Source organism: Mustela nigripes, chromosome 16 (genome assembly GCF_022355385.1).
Source record: "Mustela nigripes isolate SB6536 chromosome 16, MUSNIG.SB6536, whole genome shotgun sequence".
Classification (NCBI taxonomy): Eukaryota; Metazoa; Chordata; class Mammalia; order Carnivora; family Mustelidae; genus Mustela; species Mustela nigripes.
In genome coordinates this window covers 48107866-48132032 of record NC_081572.1, presented here as the reverse complement: position 1 = coordinate 48132032, position 24167 = coordinate 48107866, and the positions used below count along the sequence as shown (strand labels likewise).

At 59.2% G+C, this 24167-nt stretch overlaps 1 protein-coding gene across 5 annotated transcripts; it reads right to left on the bottom strand.

Annotated features, from left to right (window-relative positions):
* Positions 1-217: 217 nt before the first annotated feature.
* On the bottom strand, positions 218-22635 carry SREBF1 (sterol regulatory element binding transcription factor 1). Of its 5 annotated transcripts, XM_059381006.1 has the most exons (20): positions 22411-22633; positions 9789-9887; positions 7919-8350; positions 7342-7529; positions 7117-7254; positions 6815-7036; positions 6085-6199; positions 5654-5874; positions 5216-5417; positions 4916-5094; positions 4387-4648; positions 4145-4311; positions 3790-3958; positions 3189-3297; positions 2825-2934; positions 2576-2708; positions 2238-2403; positions 1572-1772; positions 1375-1483; positions 747-1062 (listed from the first exon to the last, which is right to left on the bottom strand). In XM_059381006.1, the coding sequence occupies exons 1-20, from the start codon at positions 22499-22501 to the stop codon at positions 833-835; spliced, it is 3543 nt and encodes a 1180-aa protein (XP_059236989.1). In that variant the 5' UTR covers positions 22502-22633; the 3' UTR covers positions 747-832. The 5 variants fall into 5 exon arrangements, with proteins under 5 accessions (XP_059236990.1, XP_059236989.1, XP_059236986.1 ...); XM_059381003.1 differs by lacking the exon at positions 9789-9887 and having other exon boundaries at positions 22411-22632; XM_059381004.1 differs by lacking the exon at positions 22411-22633 and having other exon boundaries at positions 9789-9898.
* Positions 22636-24167: the final 1532 nt, after the last annotated feature.

The window sequence follows — 24167 nt, the reverse complement described above, 5'->3', positions numbered from 1 at the left end:
GGACCATAAACTGGTGGAATCCAGGTCACCTGGAGGTCACAGCGACAGGCCTCCCACATCGAACGGAAATTCTGGTCCCTTGGGACTGATGGGTATAGGAATCCTTTGCCTGGGTGCTGTGGTGGGAAGAGATGGGGAGGCCCAAAGGCCCTCCCTCTGCTGGGCTAGTCTATCAGCTAAAGTACACACCCTCCTCCCCAAAGGAACAAAACCCAGATTATAAATAATTTCATCTTTTATTCTCTGTACAAAACTTCTCAACCTATGAAAATAAAGTTTGCAAAAAGCAAAGTAACACTTGAGCCTCAGAGGCCAGGAGGCTGGTGCGCCCCGATCTACACTATGTACATATCTCCCCAGAAGGGAGAGAGGCGCCTTGGAGTAGAACCCCCTTAGCTGGCTGGGAAAGCCAAGTAGGCCCCCCTCAGCTCAGTGAAATGTACTCCTCTGCGAGACAGGAGAGGGAAAAGCCACTGGGGCTTTTGCACAGCAAGGTCACAGCGGCCGGCCCGGCCCCTGCAATCCCCCGATTGGCCACCAGAGGTCAGCACCACGCTGGCCGTGGCCCATCGGGTTGGGCTGCAGTGGGGGGTGGGGGTGAGGGTGAGGGTGGGGGTGGGGGTGGGGGTGGGGGTGGGGGTGGTAGGGTCGCGCCCCCTCCGGCCTCCCAGGTCAAGAGGCAGCAAAAGCCCCTGAGTACCTCCCATCCGCCCAGGAGACAGTGCAGTACATGGGTGGACCGTGGACAGGACACCTGGGGTCTCCAGCACTGCCTTTGGCCGTCGAGGCTCCGGCCCGGCACACAAGCCCCACTGGGGCCGCCGACAGGGATCTAGCTGGAGGTGACGGTGGTCCCGCCGCCCAGGCGCATGAGCATTTGCTGGCAGTCGTGCAGCAGGCGGCGATCGCCGAGCTTCTCGAGCGTCCGCGCCGCCTCGGCCAGCATGCCCACGCGCTGCCCCGGCGCCGACAGGAAGCCGGGAGGCAAGTAGCAGGAGGCCAGCAGCAGAGCCTCAGCGTGCTCCCGCCGCGTGGGTCTCGGTTCCAGCTCCGCCCCTGCGCCTGCGCGCACATGGGAGTCAGGGCTCAGGATCTGGCCCCGCCCCTCCAGCCCTGCCCACCTCAGGGGCACCAGTGGAGCCTCAGAGCCCCTTCCCAGGACCTGCCTCATACAGGGCACTCGGGCACAGCCGCCTATCCCACAGGTAGCAGTGGCCCCCAGTGGATTTCTCAGACTACTGCCCTCTGGCAACCACCGTGAAGTTCCTCGGTCTCTGCCTCTCCATACAGGGGTGCTCAGCGTCCATCAGGCCTTCCCAACCCCGGGGCGGGGCCAAACCCGACCTCTACCAGGGCAGCAAGCACCCCACTCACCTTTGCCACAGGGTCCTGCCCTCCTCCGCAGACTGCGGTCCAGGAGCTGGTGTGTCCTCGTGGGGCTGGCCCCCGCCATCAGCCGGGCCGTGGCCTCGTGCAAGAACACCTGGGCAGGCAAGGGCCAGGGGAGTCGGGGTTCAGGCTGGCCCCCACTCTCCCCGCACCTGAGGGGAAAGGGCCCCGGCGGCACTCACCCTCCGCATGGCAGGCCGGAAACTTTGTGCCAGACGCCTCAGGCCACTCAGGTCCCGTTGGAAGCCGCGCAGTTCGAGGGCAGAGGCCTGGGCCCCAGCGCCTGGGCCCTGCGAGGTCTGGGTGGGAGCAGGCGGCTGCTGGCGCCGCCACAGGCTAGTTCGTGCCACCAGGAGCAAGTCACACAGGAACAGCTGCATGGCCTGGGATGGGGGTGGGGTGCAGTGCAGGGCTCATGGGGGGCTCCGGCTGTGGGAGGGGACGGGTGGGGGCCCGCGGTGCCAGGGGCCGGCTCCGGGCTGCACTGCCGAGGCACTGCACCCCCGTCACTCACGTGCAATGCAACAGCAATGCACCGCGGGGCCGCCCGCCTCTCCAGGCCCCCACGCCTGCCACCTGCCACAGGAGCGGCCTCCAAGGAGGGCTCTGCCAGACCCCTCACCCCACTCTTCCTGGGGGTGGGGAGGCTGGGGCCAGAGGGGGACAGCCACTCTCCCCTGAACTCAAGCCTCAGCCAGAAAAGCAAGGCAAACTGTGGCCCACAAGCCCAGCCGGTACTGCAGGGCTAACCCGTCTTCTGCAGCGCAAGGGGGAATGGCCAGGGATGGAAAAGCGCTGACACCCCCACCCCCGCCCAGACCTGCCAGGCCCCTGGCACCACTCCTCACCTTGTCGATGGAGCTGCCAGCTGGGGTGGTGGCCAGGCTGTCCTGCAGGTATCCACTGGCCTTCTCACAGATGGCCAGGCTAGCTGGGCCAGACTCTGCTTTCCCGCGGCCTAGCACAGCCCGGGCAGCCTTGAAGGAGTGCAGAGCTGCCCTGGGCAGGGGTCTCCTGTTGGGGCCGGGGCAGAGGACCGATGGTCAGACAGCGCCCGGGCCCTCAGTAAGCTCCCACTGTCCTGGTTCTGGCTTCACAAGACCCCAGCTGCGCAGAGTAAAGGCTGGGGGGCAGCACTGTGCTGGGGGTGGGGGTGGTAGGCAGGGAGAATCCGGCCTGGACTCACTCAGACTCCTGCAGGGCACGGGGCAGGTGCTCCACCACCGGGTATAGCCGCTCGGCCGCCTCCTCATCGCGTCGCAGCCAGTGGGTTACCACAGCTGTCAGGGAGGCCCACCACTTGGCCACGGGGTCTGTGCCTGCAGGGAGCAGGGTGGGGGGTGGGGCTCCCTGAAGCTGAGCCACACTGCAGCTGAGGCTGAGCCAGTGTGGAGCTGGGCCCGAGGCGGGGGTCCCGGGGAGTCTGGGGGCTCACCGGTGGCAGTGGCCATGCTGGAGCTGATGGAGAAGCTGCAGGCCGGAGCCCCAGCGGCATCAGAACAGCTGTTGAGCAGCTGGAGGTACCCCAGGGCATCGGAGAACTCCCTGTGGCAAGAGAGAGACCCGGCTATCAGGACGGGGGGATGGGGCAGGGGTCCTGGGAAGGCCCCAGCCCTCCCGCCTTCCCACCAGAGCACAGCCTGACCTCCCAGCTCTGTCTCTTCCTGGCAAGCCTCTGGGGAAGCAGACCCAGGGAGGAACTGAGATGTGCCTCAGGCCACACAGCAGGTGTGGCTCAGGCCCCCCACCCATGTCACTGGACATAGCCACTCTCAGACTCTAGGCTCAGGGTCACTCACCTGTCTCCATCAGCTGATCCAGGGCTGGGACTGGGCTGAACGACACAATTCAGTGCTCGCTCCAGGAGATGCTCACGGAACAGCTGAGTCACCTGGGCCAATGGGTCCACTGTGGGGAGGAGTGGGTGGGTGAGCGGGCCCGGGGCAGGAAGGGCCCCACCCCTCCTCTCCACATTCACCTCTCCAACCACCGGCTCTTTCCTGGGCACGCCAGTGGGGCAGATAAGTGTCCCGAGGTGCCCTTGGATAGGATAAACCTACCGCAGACAATATAATCTGCTTAATAACCCACCTCTACCAGCTCTGTTCCTTCCATCTCATCTCCTTATTCAACACCGGTCTTGCTTGGGATCAGCTTTCAGATCAACTACCCACCCCCAAATTCCTGTCTCCCTCTTCGTTTCTGAAGAGCCCCAACAAGACAGACCCAGCCTTCCTGCCCCCTGTAGCCTCCACAGCAACAATGGTCGGGGTGGCGGGGGCAGAGTTGGGGCAAGGACATTCAGAGATGCAGGGACTAGAGACCGGGCAGAAATGAGGAAGGGGAATGGGCCACAAAGGATGGAGGGCAATAGGGATGGGCATGGCGGGGAGAGAGCACCTGGGTTGCCGGCCAAGCTGTACAGGCTCTCCCTCGGGGTGCTGCACACGGCCCAGTCCCCGTCCACGAAGAAACGGTGGCCCACGGGGTGGCACAGCCACTGCATGGCAAGAGGCACCGAGCCGCTCTGTGCCAGGCAGGCCTGGCGGGCACTACTCAGGAAGAAGCGCTGTGGGGGAGGGGAGCTAGGCTGTCACACTGGACCCAGCCAGGGACTCGAACCTACCCTCAGGGCTAAGAGCCCGGTTGGGCCTGGAGTCCTCCCCACCCCATCCAGTAACTAGCTGCCTCCTCCTATGAGTGCCTTGCCCAGGGAGCCCCCGGCCTGGTCCGCACTGGCCCCCCACCCACTCACTGTCAGAAAATGCAAGGCCCGTGGGAGACTGGTCTTGACCCTCAGCGCGGCGGCCACATAGATCTCGGCCAGCGTGGCCACGGACACAGTATCCCCTGCACATTCTGCCAGGTTCAGGGCGCTTAGGGCCAGGTTGGCAGCAGCGAGGTGCCCGCCCGTGTACTTCCCTGGAAGACAGGCAGGACGTGAGGCAGGGGTGCGGTGGCGGGAACCCCTCCCGCCCAGTCCTTTGCCTGGCATACCCATGGTGTGCAGCTGGTGCAGCTTGTGGTAGACAAGTGCGGCGTCCCGGGCGCTGGCGCGGGCGTCCGCCTGCAGGGCACAGTCCCTGTGCAGGCCCCCAGCGCGGCCGGCCAGCCAGCGGCCCACCCAGAGGCGCTGCAGCAGGTGGCGGATAAGGCTCCAGAGCAGGCTGCAGGCCAGGTCCAGGTGGGAGGTGGGTAGCGGGCGGCCCAGGGCCCGCAGGGCCAGCCACAACTGCTGGGCAGCTTGGGCAAAGTCCCCCTGGCGATGAGGGTTTTCCAGGTGAGAAAAGCGGGATCAGAGGATCTGAACACACGCTACCCCTCCTGCTCCGAAGATCCTTCCACCTCGGGCTCTCCACAATGACCCTGGTGTCCCCCCATCACCGTGAGTCTGAGGGGTTGATAGGAGCAGGAAGGACAGGGCAGGGAAGGGAAGAGAAGGGACGCCCAGCACCTTCCCAGGGGCTTCCCAGGTCCTGGCCCTGACCCAGCCCCTGAGCCCACCCCCGGGGATCTGAGCCCTTACCCGGGCCAGGTCCAGGTCAGCCTGCTTGCGATGCCTCCAGAAGTGCACAGCAGGGTCCGAGTGGGGCCGCGTGACTGGCTCTCCATAGACAAAGAGAAGCGCCAGGAAGACCAGCACCAGCAGCCCATTGGTCAGCCAGACCAGTGGGGGCAGCAGCCATGGGGCCCAGCCAGGGCCGTCTAGGGGCAGACAGAAGGGCCAGGGACACAGCACCCTGGAAATCCAGATCCCCAGCTACACTCCCTGAGTCCCCCATCCTCCCTCCCTGCCAAGGAGACCCGTGCTGGGGACCTGTCCTACCTCCGCTTTCAGCACCCAGCATGTTGCGGCCAGGACCATGGTAGGTGCTGCTGACATCTGAGGAGCTAAGGAGACCCCGGTTTCCCAGCAGGGAGGCCAAGGGGTTGCAGGAAAGGCAGAGGAAGACGAGTGCACACAGGGCCAGCCGGGAGCGGTCCAGCATGCCCCGGCTGCGGGGGGACAGCAGCTGCTCGGGCTTCACCTGGTAGGGGTAGGCGGGTCAGCGAGGGCAGAGCGGAAGTGGCCCACGGAGGCCGCTACAGGGAAGGAGGGATCAGCCCTCCGCCAGGCCTTACTGTGGGACCCACACGGCTGCAGGCCTCAGTGTTTCTGTCAAACGGGAGGTGGGCTATGTGAGGGGGCTTTTCCTGACCTGGGGCTTCCTGGGGCTCAGATATCGAGGGGAGAAGGACTGTGGGGAACAGGGCTGGGCCCAACCTGGCTGTCCTCAAAGACTGGGCTGTCGGGCTCCGAGTCGCTTCCACTGCCGCCACTGCCACTACTCCTGCCTCCGAGGGACAAGGGGCTGCTCTGAGAGGGCGAGCCAGCGTCCGAGGGAGGCGGACTCAGTGTGTCTACCACCTCGGGCTTCATGCCCTCCATGGGCACGTCTGTGTTTCCTCCGCTGCCACAGGCTGAGACCAGATCCTTCAGAGACTCTGTAAGCCAGAAAGGAGCAGGGCTGGGGATGAAGGCTAGATACCCCACTCCAGATCAGCTTATGGCAGGGGAGAGGGGGAAATGGGAGTTGGCCAAGTTGGGACCAAAGGATGGGCTGAGGCCCTTGCAGGATTAGGGCTTAAGGGGCAGGAGTGGGAGTTGGGGGGGTGGGGTGCAGAGCCAGGGGGCAGGGTGAGGCCAGGACTCACTGCTTTTGTGGGCAGCAGAGCGGAGACTCAGGTTCTCTTGCTTGAGCTTCTGGTTGCTCTGTTGTAGGAAGCGGATGTAGTCGATGGCCTTGCGCAAGACGGCAGACTTATTCAGCTGCGTGGGGTAGGAGGCAGATGGCACAGGGGGGCCGGTCAGGCCTCGCGTGTGGGCACCTAAGCAAGGGGGGGCTACTTCACAACACCGCTGCCTCAGGACCGTTGCACTTGCTATTCCCTCTAAGTAGAATGTTCTTCCCCTAGTAAAACCCATCGCCCAGGACAGACATGAGGATTCCTATGTCAAGGGCATCCAACAGTGTCTGGCTGACTCCCTCCCCTCACTCAGGTCTTTGCTGAGTCATGTCACCTTTGTGATGTGCTTGAGACATGTAGCCTCATTGTCCCTCTCCTCATGTGGTTTTCCTCCATAGCACTTCTCTCCATCTGGAGGCTCTAATGCTTACTTCTGTACTCTGTGTATCGTCTCTTTCTCCCCCTAGAACATCAGTCTCAGAACAGCAGGATTTTTGTCTGCCTGTTCCCTGTGATGTCCCCAGGGCCCCGATGCACCCCTGGCATGCTGGGGACCCGCCATAAAGCTCAGCTGAATCATGGGCCCAAACAGGCTGAAGCCCAGGGTCCAGGCTCAGTCCCAAGCCTTTTGGTTCTTCCAGTCCCCTGCTTCCCCAGGGTCGCCCCGGAGTGTGCCTCTGAACGCCACTGCCCACACCTTCGCCTCAGTGCCCACTACCAGGTCCTTGAGCTCGACGATTTTGTCGTTGATGGAAGAACGGTAGCGCTTCTCAATGGCGTTGTGGGCCGTGCGCTTCTCTCCACGGCTCTGGGCAGAGCCCGGCGCCTTGCCACCAGCCGCCAGCCGGTTGATGGGCAGCTTTTCGGCATCCACTACCAGTGGCACTGTCGCCAGGATGGTTCCTCCGCTCACCAGGGTCTGAAGGGCCAGGCGCAGGTTACCAGCCAGGCATGCTCAGGTGCAGAGCCCCAGCCTCCTGCCCCGCCCACACCACCCACCTGCAAGGGCGCCGTCTGCACAGCTGTGCCAGGGGCCAGGGAGCTGATACCCGCCGCCTTCACAGTGGCTGCCATGTCTGTTTTCATGGTCGTCAGGAGCAGCGAGTCTGCCTTGATGAAGTGTGGCTGCAGCAGGACCTGGGACAGGGAACGGCCTCAGCCAAGAGCTGCTGAGTCGGAGACTGGGGGCTGCCCCCTCCCTGATGCCTGCCCAGACTGCCTCACCGGGACCTGCTGGATCTGCGAGGTCACCGTGGTTGTTCCAGGGGCTGCCGTGGGGTTGGCCGTGGCCGTCAACAGCTGCTGGGGGGCCGCGTTCTGGACCTGGGTGTGCAAGGAGACGGGCGGGACCCCTGGCAGGGAAGCCAGTGGCAGGCCAGGCAGCGGCTGCGGGGTGCTCCCTGGAGGGGTCCCTGCAGAGATAAAGGCTGGGGCTGCGGGCACAGGCCGCCCTGACCCACTTTCAACCCACCCCTCGGGGCCCTATCACCCTATAACCCGGGATGAGTCATCGCCCTCATGGCTTCAGTTTCCTGTGGGGACAACCCCTGCCTGCGGCTATGATGTGGGTGTGCTAGCTTTCCAGCCAAGCATTTGTCCCTGGAAGGGCGGCACTGAGGGGGCCACTGCAGCAGAGTGGGAGGCAAGTCTTCACCCAACAAGGACAACACCCTAGAAGTACTGCTAGTAATGGGCAGCTGAGGCCTCGTTTCTAAAGCCTGCAAATTCCTCTACTGAGGCCACGGGAGACCCTGCTCTCTGTGCTCCTGTGGTCCCCTTCCCCCCAAACCACCCCCCTTACCTGCAGAGAAGCCTCCCGTGGGGCTGGGATAGCCCAAGACAGGGGCAGAGCTGAACTGTGGTGGAGCTGGGGCCGGGAAGCTCTGGGGCAGGAGGGACCCCGGCAGGGGCTGCGGGGTTGGGGGCTGCAGGATAGTCAGCGGCACTGGCTCCTCCTTGATACCAGGCCCCGGGGAGAAGGCAGGCCCAGAGGGGTACATCTTCAGGGAGGTGGGTGCAGGCTGGGGAGGGGACAAGGGTGGAGGTGTCGCCTTGGGTCCCCCCAGGAAGCCTTCGAGTGGGGAGCTCATTGTGGCAGGAGATGGGGACAAGCTGCCCGGGGTGCTGGCATCAGGACTGGCAGGGCCTGTGCTCCCTGCCCCGCCGCCGGCATAGGGTGGGTCGAACAGGCCAGGGAAGTCGCTGTCTTGGTTGTTGATGAGCTGCAGCATGTCTGGAGGAAGGAGAAGAGGCTGTGTGAGTGACAGGAGGGCAGGAGCTGGCCCCTGTACCGGGCTTCACACACTTCGTGCCTCCGGTCCACACAGCTGGACGTGTGGGGCAGCGATGCAGAAATAGAAAGCCATCCATATGAACCCATGCTCCCAGACACACGGCCACGTCTTGGGCACTTGTGACATCAGGAGCAACGCCTGGTGCTTCTCATGTACGCCGCAGCCCATACAAGAGCTGGACAAGGTCAGTGCCACACACTTATGCTGAGAACTGGGGTTTGGGCCCCAAATGGCTGACTTCAGAACTGCCAACCTCAACCCATTCCTCCGTAGAATAGACCAAGGCTTGGGGCTGACCCAGCTGCCAGCCACGTGTGTGCCAACCAGTGTGTCCCTGCAGGTTCTGGGCACAGGCCCAGACTGTGCCTGCAGCCAAGCCAGGGACTGGGCCATTCAGGGCTTCAGTTTCCCCTCCATGAAAGCAAATGCTCGCTGTCCTGACTCCTGCCTCCTCATACAGACTGGGACACACTCCCTGCCCCTGCTCCAGCCTCTCCCCCAGCTGGCGGGCAACTAGCTGCCCGACTGTTGGCCTGGGGCCCTCTAACCCACTAGGGACAGCCACCCACTGGGTTAAAGTGCCCTGCAAGATCCCCAGCCTGAGCCCTGCCCAACTGCCCACTTGATGTGCAACCTGGGGCAAAAGTCTCCTCACTGGGCCTCAGTTTCCTCATCTGCACAACAAAAAAGGACGACGCCCTTCATGGCAGGGCTGCTGGGAGGCTTGGCAGAGCAGGAAGCTGGCCCACAGCGGACCTCACCTCATGATTGCCTGCCTCCTGCCAGGTGCAGAGGCAGGGCCGTTCCTGCCGGAGGGGACAGCCCTCTGGCCTCCAACAGCCTCAGAGATGGGGTGCCAGGCTCGGTCCCCGGACCCTCCACAGGAAACACCTCATGGGCGCTCCGGAACATGGCAGGTCCTGAAGGCTTGCAGTTCTTACACTGGCAGGGCCCCCCACCCATGACCCCCGCCCTCCTGAGCCCCTCTGACAGATGGGGAAACTGAGGCCCTGAAAGAAAAGCTGAGTGAATCCGGGACTGGGGTCCGGGATTTGGCTCTGGGGAGCGGGGACAACTGGGATCCTCCCCACTTCTTCCCCCACCCCGCTGCCCCGGGGGCGGGGGGCGGTGGCCAGAGGTCGCGGGAAAGCCATGCTCACCCCAAACGCGGGGGGTGGGGGCAACTACTGCGGGTGGGGGTGGCCCATCAACTCCAGCGGGAGCCGCCCCCTGAGGAACCCGTTCTTCCAGCTGGGACGCCGGCAGTTCCACGGCCACTGCACACACACGTCCCCCTCTGAGGAAACCGGGGATGGTGACCCCGCAGCGGAGGTGGAGGCTCTGTGATAAAGGGGTGAGGGGTTCCTCCAAAAATACCTTCGAACGTGCAATCCATGGCTCCGCGGCCCGCGCCCGCCGCCCCTTCGGGGCGTCCCGGCCGCTGGCCTGCCGGTCTCCGCACCGCGCCGACTTCACCTGTCAGGACTCGGCGGCGCTATAAAGCCCGCGGAGCGCCCCGCCTCCGCCCCGGCGGCCCCGCCCCGCCTCCGCCCCCCCCGGGGCCGCGGGCCGGGCATGGGGTGAGCGCGCGCGGCCAATCAGCGTCCGCGCCGCTGCCTCACTAGGGCCCCGCCCCTGCCCCCGCCCCACCCCCGACGGCGGCTCGGGCTCGGGTTTCACCCCGCGGCGCTGAATGGGGCCGGGGTTACTCGCGGACGCGGGCCCTTAATCCACTCCGCGCCGACATCCGCCGGGGTTACTGGCGGTCACCGGCCCACCTACGCCGCTAGCTCCAACCACCTCCGTTAGCACCTCGAAGTGCGGCGGAGTGGGCGCGGGGCCGGGACGACTGAGGCAAGGATGCCCCAACATTCTTCCCAAATCTCTGGCATTCCGTGCCGGTCCCCAGTCTAGGCCTCAGTTTATTTCTCTAGACAACGAGATAATCAAATCTCCCTGGCCTCAAATGGGAAAAGTAAAGGAGAAAACGGGTAAGGCGCTCAGTACCACGAAGCGCTGAATTAAGGCCAAGGGCTGTCTGGTGGTGGGTGCAGGGACCTCCCCTTCCTGGGGCAGCCCCAGCATGAGGCCACCCTCCACCACATGGACGCCTGATAACAGGTCACTGCTGGGAAACTGAGACTCAGAGTGAGGAAGGGAAACCCTTATCCCAAAGTACACATGCACTTAATACTTGAACCTGATTCCTCTGTCTTTGGACAGTTGTCTTTTTGCAGACAACTGGGTCTGGGATAGGGGGAAGGGGGTCAGTAAAGTCTGTCCAGACTTCCAAGTCTCACAACCTGCCCCCAGCAGTCACCGGGTCAAGTGTGACTCACTTGTTCACTGTAGAGACCTGGGAGACCAAGAGGCAACCCAATCCCTGGGACACAAGGTGAGGAAGCCAGGGGTGTCAGTCCCAGGGTGACAGGCTCTGGGGGTCGTTTGAGGAGGTACCTAGGACTGCCCCCCCTTCTGAGTAGGTCAAAGTTCAACTCACACACAGATGAACAAAGCATAGCCAACAGCCTAGGCTGTCAGCTTGAGCTTTCGTGGCCAAACAGACCTGCAGCAAGTCCTGCCCCAGCCTTCAACCTGCCCCTCCTCTGGCTCCCAGTCTCCTGTGGTCCCGGCGGGGGGGGGGGGGGGGGGGGGGTGCTGAATCCTGGGCAGGCGGGCTTGGCCACTGAGCAGTGTGGGACAGGAGGGACTCCAGCCCCCATCTTTCTCCCTCTCCACCAACCTAAACAAGGAAACAGAGCTTCGTCTCCTTCACACGCATCCAGTTCCCAATCTTTCTAGAACTTTCCATGGCTTTGTAGGGGGCGCCAAGGATAAGGAAGTTCTCCTCTAGCACTTCCACCTCCTTCTCTCCTCAGCTGGTGGGTGCTCACACTCTCCCACATCCCCCAAACCACAAAACAAAGCATTGCTGTTGGAAAGGCTCTGACCTCACTCAGGTAACTGAAGACAGGTTAGACACCGAGGCCTGAATTCCAGGCCGGAGTTTCAAGAGCAGACCCTCATGGCTCTGTTCTTCCTTACCACGTTCCCCAGCTGTGGAGCCCAGAATACAGCAGGGCCGACAAGTACACACTTGCCTGAGACTTCTCAGGCCAGAGACAGAGGCAGCCTTGAGGGGTTAAGCCCTGCCCGCCCCCTTCCTGTCTCATCCTACTCTTCCTTTCTTTCTTTTTTTTTTTTTTTTTTAAAGATTTTATTTATTTATTTGACAGAGAGAGATCACAAGTAGGCAGAGAGGCAGGCAGAGAGAGAGAGAGGAGGAAGCAGACTCCCTGCTGAGCAGAGAGCCTGATGCGGGACTCGATCCCAGGACCGAGATCATGACCTGAGCCAAAGGCAGCGGCTTAACCCACTGAGCCACCCAGGCGCCCCTACTCTTCCTTTCAACATATTTTCTCGCCTTTGTTTTCCATTCCTCACATCTTTGGGCTCTGCCCCCCTTCCATCCTGAGGAGGCGGCAGGGAGAAGGGTCAAGGTCCCCCTGAGGGTAGCAGGAGTCAGGAAAGGCTTCTGAGGCAGGGGTTAGCTTTTCCCTAACCCCCCATCTCACTCTTCCCTGGAGTTGAATCTGTCAGCCTATTCCCAAAGAAGCTGGGTGTCCGAGCTAACACAGGGGCTGGAAATTCAAGACCAAGCCCCACAGCCCACCTCGTCCCCCACATAGCCCAGGGGCCAACCTTCCCTCTGTGCCTCATTTGCCGTGTAATGCCAGGCAGATCACTCCCCTTCTCTGAGCCTCCATCCCTCGTCTCCCAGAGGTAACAGCACTGGGGTTCTAGAAGGGCAAGCATTATTTACAAAAGCCAAATTATGGAAGCAGCCTAGGTTGTCCATCAATGATGAATGAATGAAGATGTTGTGTGTACACACATACACAATGAAATATTACTCAGCCATCAAAAATGAAGTCTCGTCATTTGCAACAACATGGGTGCATCTAGAGAGTAGCATGCAAAGTGAAATAAGTCAGAGAAAGACAAGTGCCATATTTCATTTGTATATGGAATTTAAATAACCAAACCAATGAAAAAGAGACAAACTGAGAAAACAGACTCTTAACTCTAGAGAACAAACTGACTCGGTGACCAGAGGGGAGTTGGGTGGGGGATGGGTGAAGCAGGTGACAAGGACTGAGGACACTTAGCACAATGAGCACTGAGTAATGTCAAGAAATGCTGAATCACTATATCGTACACTCGAAACTCATGTAATACGGCATATTAACTACAAAAATGAAAGAAAAAAATAATAAAAGAGCAAGTGTATGGGGGCGTCTGGGTGGCTCTGTTGGTTAAACATCCAACTCTTGATTTCGGCTCCAGCCATGACCTCAGGGTCGTGAGATCGAGTCCAGTGTCAGGCTCCACACTGGATGTGGAGCCAGCTTAAGATTCTCTCTCTCCTTCCACCCTCTGCTCCTGCCCCCGCCCCTCCCGCCGCTTGCGCAAGCTCGCTTTCTCTCTCTCTCCAAAAAAAAGCAAGTGCAGGGGCGCCTGGGTGGCTCAGTGGGTTGGGCCGCTGCCTTCGGCTCAGGTCATGATCTCAGGGTCCTGGGATCGAGTCCCGCGTCGGGCTCTCTGCTCAGCAGGGAGCCTGCTTCCCCCTCTCTCTCTCTGCCTGCTTCTCTATCTACTTGTGATTTCTCTCTGTCAAATAAATAAATAAAATCTTTAAAAAAAAAAAAAAAAAAAAAAAAAGCGCAAGTGCATGAAGTACCCAGCATTCAGCAAGATCTCAATAAAGGTTAGTCTCTTTGCAGCAACCAGAACGGTCTAGAACTGTTAATGCAGGTAGTGAGTTGCCCAATACTTGCAATGTTCAAGTCGGAACTCCATACACATTTAATGGCGATTGCTTTATGGAGAGTAAATTGGCCTGGCACAGGGGTGAAGCAAGGAGGTGCCCACTCCCAGCCCTGGGAGCCAGGACAGTGGGCCCCAAAAGACTGGCCATGTCCCCCAGCTCATGGGCCATTGTCCAGCGAGCTGAGTGCTGGGCTTCCAGCACAGAGAGAGACTCAGAAGGCCTGTGCAGCTCCTGCACACCCTCCTGGAATACAGAGAAGAGGGGGCATAAACGGTGGGCCTCAGGGGGCCCACCTCACACTCCCTCCAACCCCAACTGCTCCCCAGGCCTGGATTCCTCCTTTATCCTCTCCTTTCCAGTCGTGCCCTGATTCTATCAGGGCCCAACAGGAAACCTGAGCAGCACCCCCGCCCCCCCCGCCCGGCTCTACCTCCAAACCTCCTTTGGAAGGCAGATATGGGGCAGCCTTTTATCCTCTGGCCTGTTTATTCTGTGAGGCCATGATGGGAATCTTGGGAGGACCCAACGCCACAAACTGGCAGGAGCCCAGCTCTGATCATCACAGGAACCTCTAGCCCATCCAGCCTGGATGAGGCTTTGAACTGCAAACAAGCTCTGCTTGCATGCTTCCCAGGACAGGGAGCTCACCATCTTACTCACCTGACCTGGTCCATGACGCCCAGATTTGTTTCTCTGACAGTATCTACTGCGTTCCCCACCCCACACTTTTTAAAGATTTATTTATTTATTTGAGAGAGAGAGAAAGAAAGAAAGCGTGAGGGGGAGGGGTAGAGGGAGACAGCGTCCTAAGCAGACCCTGCGCAGAGCACAGAGCTGGACGCAGGGCTCTGTCTCACAACCCTAAGATCGTGACCTGAGCTGAAATCAAAAGTCAGCTATTTAACCAACTGGGCTACCGGGACGCCCCTCTACTGTCTTTTAAGTGTCCTCTGTGTGTCAGGTCTCTGCCAGGCACTGGGGCACAGGGACATAGCACAGAGACCTTCCCTCATGGAGCTTATGTTCCAGGGACCAACGGTCTGCACATACATGGAGGAAGGTAAGGGCAGATGGTGATGGGCACCACGGAGAAACTGATTCTAAAAAGAATGTGAGGGGCCACTACAGATGAGATGATCAGCGAACCTCTCTGAGGAGGCAACATCCGAGCAGGGGCCTAAATGACAGGAGTGGGCAGGAGGGAGGAAGAATGTCCGGGGCAGAAGGAACAGCAAGTGCAAAGGTCCTGAGGTAGAAGTGAGCTTGGTGAGAGGAAGATGAGACAGCAAGGAGGCCAGTGCAAGTGGAACAGAAGAAGCAAAGAGGGGATAGAGGTCGGGGAGGCAGCCAAGGAGCTGGGAATCCAACACAAGCTTATCTGTCACAAGGATGCCAACCCTCCAGGAAATGGGCAGGAAAGTTTGCAAACCGCCCGGTGCAATGCAAATCGCGAAGGGTCACACAAGTGTGAAGAAGAATGAAGGGTATACAGCAGTACCGGCACAGGAGAGGGCATGGGACAGGGCTTATGGGACCTCTGGAGCATTCCACCTCCAGCTGCTTCGTGAAGGACACATGGCAGGGGTGGGACGCTCAGCCGGCATCCCAGGGAGCCTGCTGCTCCTCCCAGTGCCTCCGCCATCCTCCCGCAGACTCAGGTCAGCAGGGTTGCATGTTCTCAGCTAGTCATGTATGCAACAGGGACAGACTGCTCTTTGTGCACTCAGGCCTGCCTGGGGGTGCGAGCGTGTGCTGGCTTTTCCCGGAATGGGATGGGCCCATGGCGGGAGCCCCAGGGGTACCTGGGCACGGGCCCTCTAGCTGGGCAAGGACTCTAAGGCTCAGAGAGAGGCCGTGTGTGTCCGAGGGCCCCCACCACTGCCAAGTAGAGAATCTGGGACTCCAACCCGGGTCCACCAACCCCAGAGCCACACTCATCAGCTCCAGCCTGCCAGAGATGGGAGGGAGCCCCAGCTCCAGCCTGGCTGTGCCCCAACCTGCTGGCAGCACTTGTCTCCGGTCAGGAGGCGTGTGTGGAGTGCAGGATCGGGAGAGGAGGCAGCACGAAGCACAGTGAGGCTCCGCTTGGGCACTGCCCCTTCCCAGAGGCCTTCCTGACCACTGTTAGCAGCCAGGCCTTGGCGGGGAGCCCCTCAAGAAAGGGCCGGGGCCTGAACCAGCAAGTGACCCCAGCATCGCTCAGCACAAGGTTGAGTCTAGAGGGGATGAGAGCCAGCCAGCTGCCACCCCACTGCTGGTCTGCAGCCACGGGCTCTCACCCAAGCTGTTCCTTCTGCCAGGACTGTCCTTCCCACTACCCTCTGTCCACCCACCAAACTCCTGTTCCTCTTTCAAAACCTGCTCTGGTGTTATCTTCTCAGATTCTCCCATCTGTGTCACCCCACACACGAGATCCCATTTCTCCAGACCAAACGACCCTGGACATGACCTGTAAGAGGGCCATTAAAAAGATGCTGGTCAGCCCCAACTCAGACATCTTGTCCTAGGTGTGGGCTTGGGGCACACACTTATCATTCTGGCAGCTGAAAACCAACCCAGAGGCTGGAGACAGTGGCAATCTGGGAGTAGTGCCCTACTGCTAAGCAACTGTTCCCAGTCTAAATAGCACTGCTGCACATTTCTTTATATAAATTTTATCTATTTCCCCATTTGGGGTTGTTTCCCCGCAGCCTGTTTTAAATCTGAAGTGGAGACATGGGTTCAAAGGGAACAAACATGCTGTTTTAGAGTTGCTGGGCTACTCTCTGGAAAAGAGAAACCCCTTTACAACCTCCCCTGCAACATGTCCCCATTTCCTTATTGCATCACCAGCACTGGGTTTTATAATTTTTATTTACTTTTGGTTGCTTTGCTTAGCCCCGGAAAGCTGTGTGACTGGAACCCCAAAGTTCTTTTATTTTGCATTTCCAAGGCTGCCTGCTTTGAGATGTTTTGTGCAGTGAACTATCAAGGATGACCAGAGTCTCAGAAACACCTGCTTGCTCTGTCTTCCTCTGCCAGCTCGATTCTTTGGCCTGGGAAGCAATCCCTGCTGAGTCTGGCCTTCCTGCTGCTTCTCAGTGGTCTCTAGCTCCTTCACACCCATCCGTTATCACCAGGCCTGAACCACATAGGCTGGGCAGCCTAGGGGGTTATGGTGAGTCAGGTGTTTCAAGGCCTCTGGTCCTCATCTGTGCATTGGGTGAGGAGATGACAAAGGCATTTTGAAGTTTCCTTTCAGCTCTACTCTCTCTATCTTTATTTATTTTTTAAAAGATTCATTTTTAGTAAGATTTTATTTATTTATTTGATGGAGACAGGGAGACAGTGAGAGAGGAAACATAAGCAGAGACAGAGCGAGAGGGAGAAGCAGACTCCCTGCTGAGCAAGGAGCCCATTGTGGGACTCAACCCCAGTACCCTGGGATCAGGACTCGAGCCAAAGGCAGATGCTTAACTGACAGAGCCACACAGGCCTCCCGCACTTTCTCTATCTGTGATGGTAGCTAAGGACAGGGCACTTGCTCCCCACTAACCTTGACCAGCCCCACCTTGTCTCCCAAGCAGAGACCCAGAATCAAATGGTGGCTGCTGAGAACCTGAAACCATAGCCTATAGAAACTTCCAACACAGGATCCTTGGATAATCTGGCAACATTTGTTAAGCTAAACCCATTAGGTGCCAGGTAAGTGCTCTAAATGATGAAAACTGGTTGAGGGCCTACTACGTGCTGCTTAAGTCTTTGACCTAAATGAGCTCATCTGAGGCCCACAACTCCAAGAAGATGGTTCTGTTATTATTCCCAGTACACTGATGAGAACTCGAAGCTCAGAGAAGTCAAGCCCCCTGTTCAAGGTCACACAACAGGGGTTGAATCCGAAGACCCCTGAGCTCCAACAGGAACCCCAGAGTCCTAGGAGGGGTAGCCCTGGCATGTGACTGAGAGGAAAAGGCTTTCTGGGTCATATGAGGGCAGGGGGTGACTTTGGGCAGGGTCCCAGGTCAGCGTGGGCTTTCCAAGGTCACCAACTCTGCCAGGTGGGATGGACCCCCCCCCGCCCCCGCTCCCACCAAGTCCCAAACCCAGCAGGGGACCCACACGCCTGGATCCAGCCTCAAGCACCCTCTTTCCCAAGAGCCCCAAATCCATTTCTAAGGCTCTCCCTGCTCCTGTCCGTGGAGCTGCAGCGGACATAGGTCTCACATATATGCCATCCTAGTCGGGTCTGGGGATCAAAGGGCACATGCACATACACATGTGGTGGGCAGAAGACAATGGCACAGACACTTCTCTGGCACGCGCGGCCAGTCCCATCTGAACTGCCCCTGCTGGCAGGCGAAGTCCAGATCCCAGGCCTCTGCCTGGCGGTGACCCCTGCCTGGGGCTGACCAGGTCACCAAGGATGTTTGTGTCCAGCGAGGTGATCATCGGGCAGGAGGTAACTCCCAGACACCTCAACCCACTCCCAGCGTGTTTTTCTCCACTCCCCAAAGAGACAGGTCCCACATACTCTTCAGGTCTGGAAGGCAGGGCCAACACAAGGGAACATCGCCCTGGGGGCACTGGGGAGCCATGGCTGTTTGGGAACTGAGGGCTTATATGCCTGGAGCTGGGAGTTGAGTGGTAAGCAGTCCTGAGCTGTGTTTTCTTTTCTTTCTTTCTTTCTTTCTTTTTTTGAGAGAGTGGCAGTGCGCATGGGGTCCATGGGCAGAGGCAGAGGGAAAGGGAGAGAGAGAATCTTAAGCAGGCTCCAGGCTGGGCCCGTGAGGGGCTCGATCTCACAACCCTGAGATCATGTCCTGAACTGGAACCAAGAGTCAGACGCTTAACCAACTGAGCCACCCAGGCACCCCTCAGGATGTTTTCTAAAAAGGGTCCAAGCTTGGTGGGACTGGGCAAAAGAACTGGGCATGAGATACCATGGGGAGAGGCGTGGGGTCGGGGACTGGCCTAGACCCAGATAATAGCCCTAGGAGCAGGCCCTCCTGTGGTTTGTCCAGGCACCTTGGGAGGGACGGCAGGACGGGGGAGGACTGAGGTCTAGGAAGGCTACCCTGGCCTGGAGGACCCCCAGTATATGACAAAGAACGAAGGTGAAGGCATCCAGGCAGAGGACAGACAAACAGCACCACCAAAGGCTTCAGACAAACCAGAGCCCCCAAGACGACTCCTCGGTCGGGCCCAGCACCCCCCTGGTAGCCAGGAAGGCCCCCAGCCAGAACCCCATCTCTGCGTGCCTCTTCCGCACCTAAAAGCATGTGCAAAATCCAATCAATGAAGCAGCAAAGAGGCAGGTGCTTAATAACCCCCAACATGGCACAGGACTGCCCTCCTGTCCCCTGGCCCACCCGCAGCCACCAGGGACCCCAAAGCACAGAGCAACCACAGGAGGCCCCAGGGGACAATGCAAACCAGAGGTCATGGTGGCCCTAGCCAGGTTAACGCCTTCACCCACAGAGCTAAGGGCTCCTGCTGGCAGCTCCACCCCAAAACCCGTTCACATGACAGAGGGCTTGGCAAAGGCAGGCAGCAGGGCTGGGTGGGGCTAAGGCCCTTGGCCGGCTCCTGGGTGACAGTCCTCAGTCTCATGACTCCAGGGCCGTGCTCCGGGCTGGGAGGGGGAGGCGGCCGCTTGGCCTCTGACCCCTTTATGACCTACTGTCAGGCCCCCAGCAGAGTCCCACGTGGAGCAGCCTCCTGGGTTCCCTGATCACTTTTTTTTTTTTTTAAGACTTATTTGAGAGAGAGAGAGAGAGCAGGGGTGCAGGTGAGCAGTTTCAGGGAGAGGCAGAGGGCAAGGGAGAGAGGCAGACTCCCCGCAGAGCAGACACCGGGCTCCATCTCACGACCCTGAGATCACAACCGGAGCCAAAATCAAGAGTCAGTATGCTCAGGGGCACCCACGTGGCTCAGTGAGTTAAGTGACTGCCTTCAACTCAGGTCACGATCCTGGAAGCCCAGGATCAGGTCCCACATTGGGCTCCCTGCTGTTCGTCTCCCTCTGACCCTGCCTCCTCTCGTGTTCGCTCTCTCTCATTCTTTCTCTTTCAAATACATAAACAAAATCTTTAAAGAAAAAAAAAAAGTCAATGCTGAACTGACTGAGCCACTCACATACCCCGGGGTTCCCCATTTTACTGCTTTCTGCCCCCACCCTGACTCTTAGAGGAGTCCACAGCCCAAGTTTGAATCCTGGCCCTATAATGCTCTAGCTGTGTGACCTCAGGCAAGTCACTCAACCTCTCTGTGCGCCTCAAGGCACTCAACTATAAGATGCAGATCTTAAGTCTACCCACTTAGGGTTGTCAGGAGGACTCACTGGTCAGCTAGGAGCCTGGGATACATATATTCAGTGCTCCTGTTTGTGTTGTGGTCCTCTACCCCAGCTGTCTGGGGAAGCTTCCCACGTATAACTCAAGCATAGCACTGGCCTGCTCCGATCCTCGCCAAACTCCCCACTGCCTCCAGGACGCAATCCATCTATACCCTTCCAGGAGCTTGAGCCCTGCCTGGCCCACCTCTCAATCCTCTTTCCTCCTAGGGGACCTGGAGACCTTCTGGCCCTGCCTTCCCACCCCCAAGTCACTCTCTCTAGATCTTGAATCTGCCTCACTCCAAGGGCAGGTAAGAGCCTCAAAAGGAGGCCTGGAGTCTGAGCATCAATTCCCCTCCCAGAGCCTCCACTTATGGAACTAAAGGAGGACCCACGCACACACAGATGGGGCTGGGGTCCATTGCAGTACAGTTTATGAGAACAAAACAGCATGGATGTTCACCAATGGGGGACTTGGTGGATAAACCAGGGACCTTGGTTGTGGTCTGACTGTTGACATGGAACCAAGCAGGTTATAATCTGCTGTGAGCCAACGGACCCTGTTCTGATTTTTAAAAGTATAGCTCAGCGGCTGCCTAGAGCCGGGTGTGGACCAGCTGGGAGTGGACTATGGGAGTAGCTGTAAGTTTGGCAGGAAGGATCTTACTGTGACAATGAAAATGTTCTAGAACTAACTGGTGATGGCCAACAGCTTGGTCAATGTAACAACTTCTTGTACACTGAAAATGGGTAAATCTGGGGCACCTGGGTGGCTCAGTGGATTAAAGCTTCTGCCTTCAGCTCAGGTCATGATCCCAAGGTCCTGGTATTGAGCCCCGCATCGCATCGGGCTCTCTGCTCAGCAGGGAGCCTGCTTCCCTTCCTCTCTCTCTGCCTACTTGTGATTTCTGTCAAATAAATAAATTAATTAATTTTAAAAAATAAAATAAAAATAAAATGGGTAAATCTTAGGGCAGGTAAAATATACCTCAATGGTAGTATTTTTAAGAACCAGATCACGAATATCCAGCCGTTCCAAAAAAATTTTTAAAAAGACACACACACACACACAACCCAGAAAACAATCCCCACATAATTAACAGAGTCTATCTCTGCATGACCGGTTTAAGGAAGATTTTATTTTCTTCTTTTTGCTCACCTGCAGTTTCTAATTTTTCTACAACGCAGAGAATCACTGTGCAATTAGGGGGAAAACGGAAAGTTTGAATAAAAACCAAGAAATTTCCTGCTGCAGTGGGCAAACTCTAGGTCCATCCCAGCAAGAGGCCCCAGTCAACCCCCTTCTCTCCCAGATTAGAGCAGGTGCATAATTGCCCCCATACCCCAAGGGCTGCAGGGGCCTGATCTTTGGGCCTCAGGACATATGTTTCTATAAATGAGTCAGTGAGAAAGGTCTATGCCAGACCCATGGCAGAGATACACCTGCCCTGATTTCACTGTCTCAAATCCCCCAGGAAGGGAAGCATTCACATCCTGAGTAGGAAACTGAGGCTTAGAGGTTTAGAGAGCTTGGGCAGGACAGCAAAGTATGTGAGTAGTGTCCAGATTCAAGTCCTGACCCCAAAGTCCCGGTCCTCACCACCTGGTCATGGTGCCTTTCAGTCTGCACTACTGGTCCTGGGCCTTGTGGAACTGTGAGTGGGGTCAGGCTCGCATATCCTCAGGGTCCGGGGTTTGGGGCTCGTCACTCCAGGGCACAGTGACGGGGAAGGCTGCTTTGGAAAATCCCCACAATCCTATCAAGGCTGCAGTAGGAGCGAGTGACTTAGATGTGTCTGTTTTGCCAACCCCAGGTGGCCACAGGTTCCATGGGCACGTCTGTCCATGCGGTGGGAGGTTTGAATCCTGTCCTCTTGGCCTCAGGTCCCCCCATCGACCAAGAGCCGCTTAGCCAGGGCTGTCTGCTGGGGTCTGTGGTTGGCCCCCTCTACACAATGGGGCAACACCTGCTGCAGGGTCCCCAAACCCCTCCTTTGTCTAGCAAATAAGATGTTTTCAAAGATGTGAGTGAACCCGTGCCGCGGCTCCGCCCAGCCCCTCGGTGGCTGGGAAAACATTCTTGGCTGGGAAAACATCCTTCCCCGTAGGTCCCGGGCCTGACCCTCAAGTCTCAGCTCTAAAGTAGGCTCTAAGAGGTCTCACCCCACCCTCGCTCCACCCCAACGCGCAACTAAATATCCGTCTACGGGTTTTCTTGAGGATTTCCGTGCTTCCAAGAAAACGAGAAGCCCAGGTCGGTGTGTGAACCCCCAGTGCCGAGGATTCGGCTTGGTATGGAGTAGTTGCTCAATAAATGTTTGCCCAAGCGATGCCCATCTAGGACTAGGAGACCCGGACGGGGGCGGGAAGGAAAGGGACAGGGAGGAGGGACATGAGGAAGTGCCGCGCGCATGCGCAGGAGCTCGGCGCCGAACTGAACTCTTGGGCCGGAGGGAATGACCGTGAGTAACCCCGCGCTGACGTCAGGGCTGGGTCAGGGGCGGGGCCTCGGCGACGCCCAGGTCTCCAGGCTTGCGGCGACCGCCACTGGGTTGAGAACTCGCTGGCTGCGCCGCGCAGGGACCCAGACTCCCAGAGGCGCACGTGCCCGGCCGGGAGCCTCCAAGGGATCCGGCGAGGCGCGGCCCGAGACGCCAGGGCGGGCGCAGGGAGGCTCGGCGCGGTCTGGACACCCGGGCCCGCAGCGCACTGCCCAGAGGCGCCGGGAAGCCCCCGCGCACGCAGCACGGAGCCGGTGCCCGCGCCCCGAGCGGGCCCGGGAGACAAAGGCCGGTCGCCGCCGGTCGCCGCCGGCGTGCCACCCTCGCGCGGAGTCCAGCCGGCCCTTGACGTACCTTCGATGTCGGTCAGCAGGGCCGCGTCCAGCTCGCACGGCTCGGCCAGCGCCTGCTCCAAGGCCGCTTCGCTGAAGGGCGGCTCGTCCATGGCGCAGTTGCCTCCTCCGGGCGGCCCGCCGGGCCCGCCGCCGCGTACGGACTTTCGCTGGGAGCGCCGCGTCCGCTGGCCCCGGCCCGCTGCCGCCGCTGCGCGCGTTCACGTCCCGTCCTGGCCCCGGTGGCGGCCCGGCGCCCGCGAAAAGTTCCTCGGAAACTGGGTTCCCCCGCGGTGGCTCTGCAGGGAGGGCGGGGCGGGGGCGGGGCCCTACCGGGAGGCCCCGCCCTCCGGGGTAGCCGGGGCCCCACCCCACCTGGGGAGAGCTGGCACCCGCCTTCAGGGTCTGCCTCACCAACCTACCCACAACCGGCCTCTCCATCAGTGTGCCCTCCACTCATTCATTTTATCCAGCCTCTGGCACAGCAGCGTCTTCCCTGGGCCTCAGTTTCTCCAACACCAAGCAAGGAGGCTGGGTGGAAGCTCCAGGACAGGGCCTATCCCAGAGGTCTCTGGACTTGTGGCAGGAGCGGGGTGGGTCTGGACAAACCTCACTTCCTAGACTTGGCTCTTTAGAACGGGACAGATCTGTCCAAGTGATAGCTCTAATGATCTGCTGTGTGCTGTCGGGCCAACTCTTGTCCTCAATTTCACCAGCTACCAGTGGAGCTTGGTGAGGCTTCTCCATAGGCTGGTTGGGATGTTAGTGATTATACTGTGGGTGGGGGGGTGCCCGCTGGGCCTGTGAGATCAGCCTGCTCCCCACCCCCACCCCCCAGTTTCCTTAGATCAGATTGGTCTCCCGATAAGGGGTAGCCCAAAGGGAGCCTGGAAGAGACGTGAATTTCCCTTCCTGATTAAATCTGGTTTCCTCCCAGATCCAGCCGTGGTGGCAGTAGAGGGACTTGGGAGCCAATGGACTCAGACCACCCCCAGAAGTAGGCTGGCCTCAGTACCCAGGAAGACAGGAAGACCCAGAGTTCTAACTACCCAGGCACAGGGCTATTCAGAAACAGGGACAGGGTTGGGCCCCAGGACTCTTCTGACTTCAAACTTGGTGCTCAGCCCCCCACCCCACCCCGGGGAGCAGCCAGGATGGCTTTAGCCTTGAGCCAGGTTGCCGTGGATCATGACAGGCTGGGTCTGGGTCAGAGGAGGCAGCTTGCTGGGAAAATGGCTAGACACTGAACCCTGGGCCCTGTAGATGGTGGTTGGAGCTAGGTGGTGGGGGTGGGGTCCCACCTAGGTACACAGAGATAAACTAGAACATTTGAGTATCTGAAACTGGAAAGGCAGTGAGCTTCCTGTCCCTGGAATTATGCAAGCAGACAAAAGCACCCTTGGGGGAGGGCAGCCAAGAAGACCCGTCAAAGGTCTAGACCCCCCAGTCTCTCCTAGCCCCTGGCCTCAGTGAGTCACGCCATCCCAAACACTGTCTTGCTCAGACTCCAGATATAGCCTGTCTGGCCCCGCCTTCTGAGGGAGTAAAATTAGTGGTGCACTCTCAAAGGGGGTGCCTTGGCCAGGAGAGGACTTGGGAGGCCCAGTTCCCAAGGGCTCAGCCGGTAGGAGCAGCTCTCTTTGTTCCCCTCCCGGAAATGGCTGCTATGGAAAATTACCCAGCACAGAAGCGGCCAGGAGCCATGGGGGTCTCCAAACCATATCTCCCCCCAAAGTGGCCCTGCTCTGGGAATCCACCCAGGGATCCAGATGAACTTCT

Bases quoted from the DNA above. Each gene is read 5' to 3' on its own strand.
- SREBF1 (XM_059381006.1), bottom strand. From the start codon at position 22,501: ATGGACGAGCCGCCCTTCAGCGAAGCGGCCTTGGAGCAGGCGCTGGCC. The intron at 4,649-4,915 runs GTAAGGGCTCAG...CCTCATCGCCAG, and splicing joins CTGACCTGGACCTGGCCCGG to GGGGACTTTGCCCAAGCTGC. The intron at 3,298-3,789 runs GTGCTCTCTCCC...TCCTCCCCACAG, and splicing joins CAGCTTGGCCGGCAACCCAG to TGGACCCATTGGCCCAGGTG.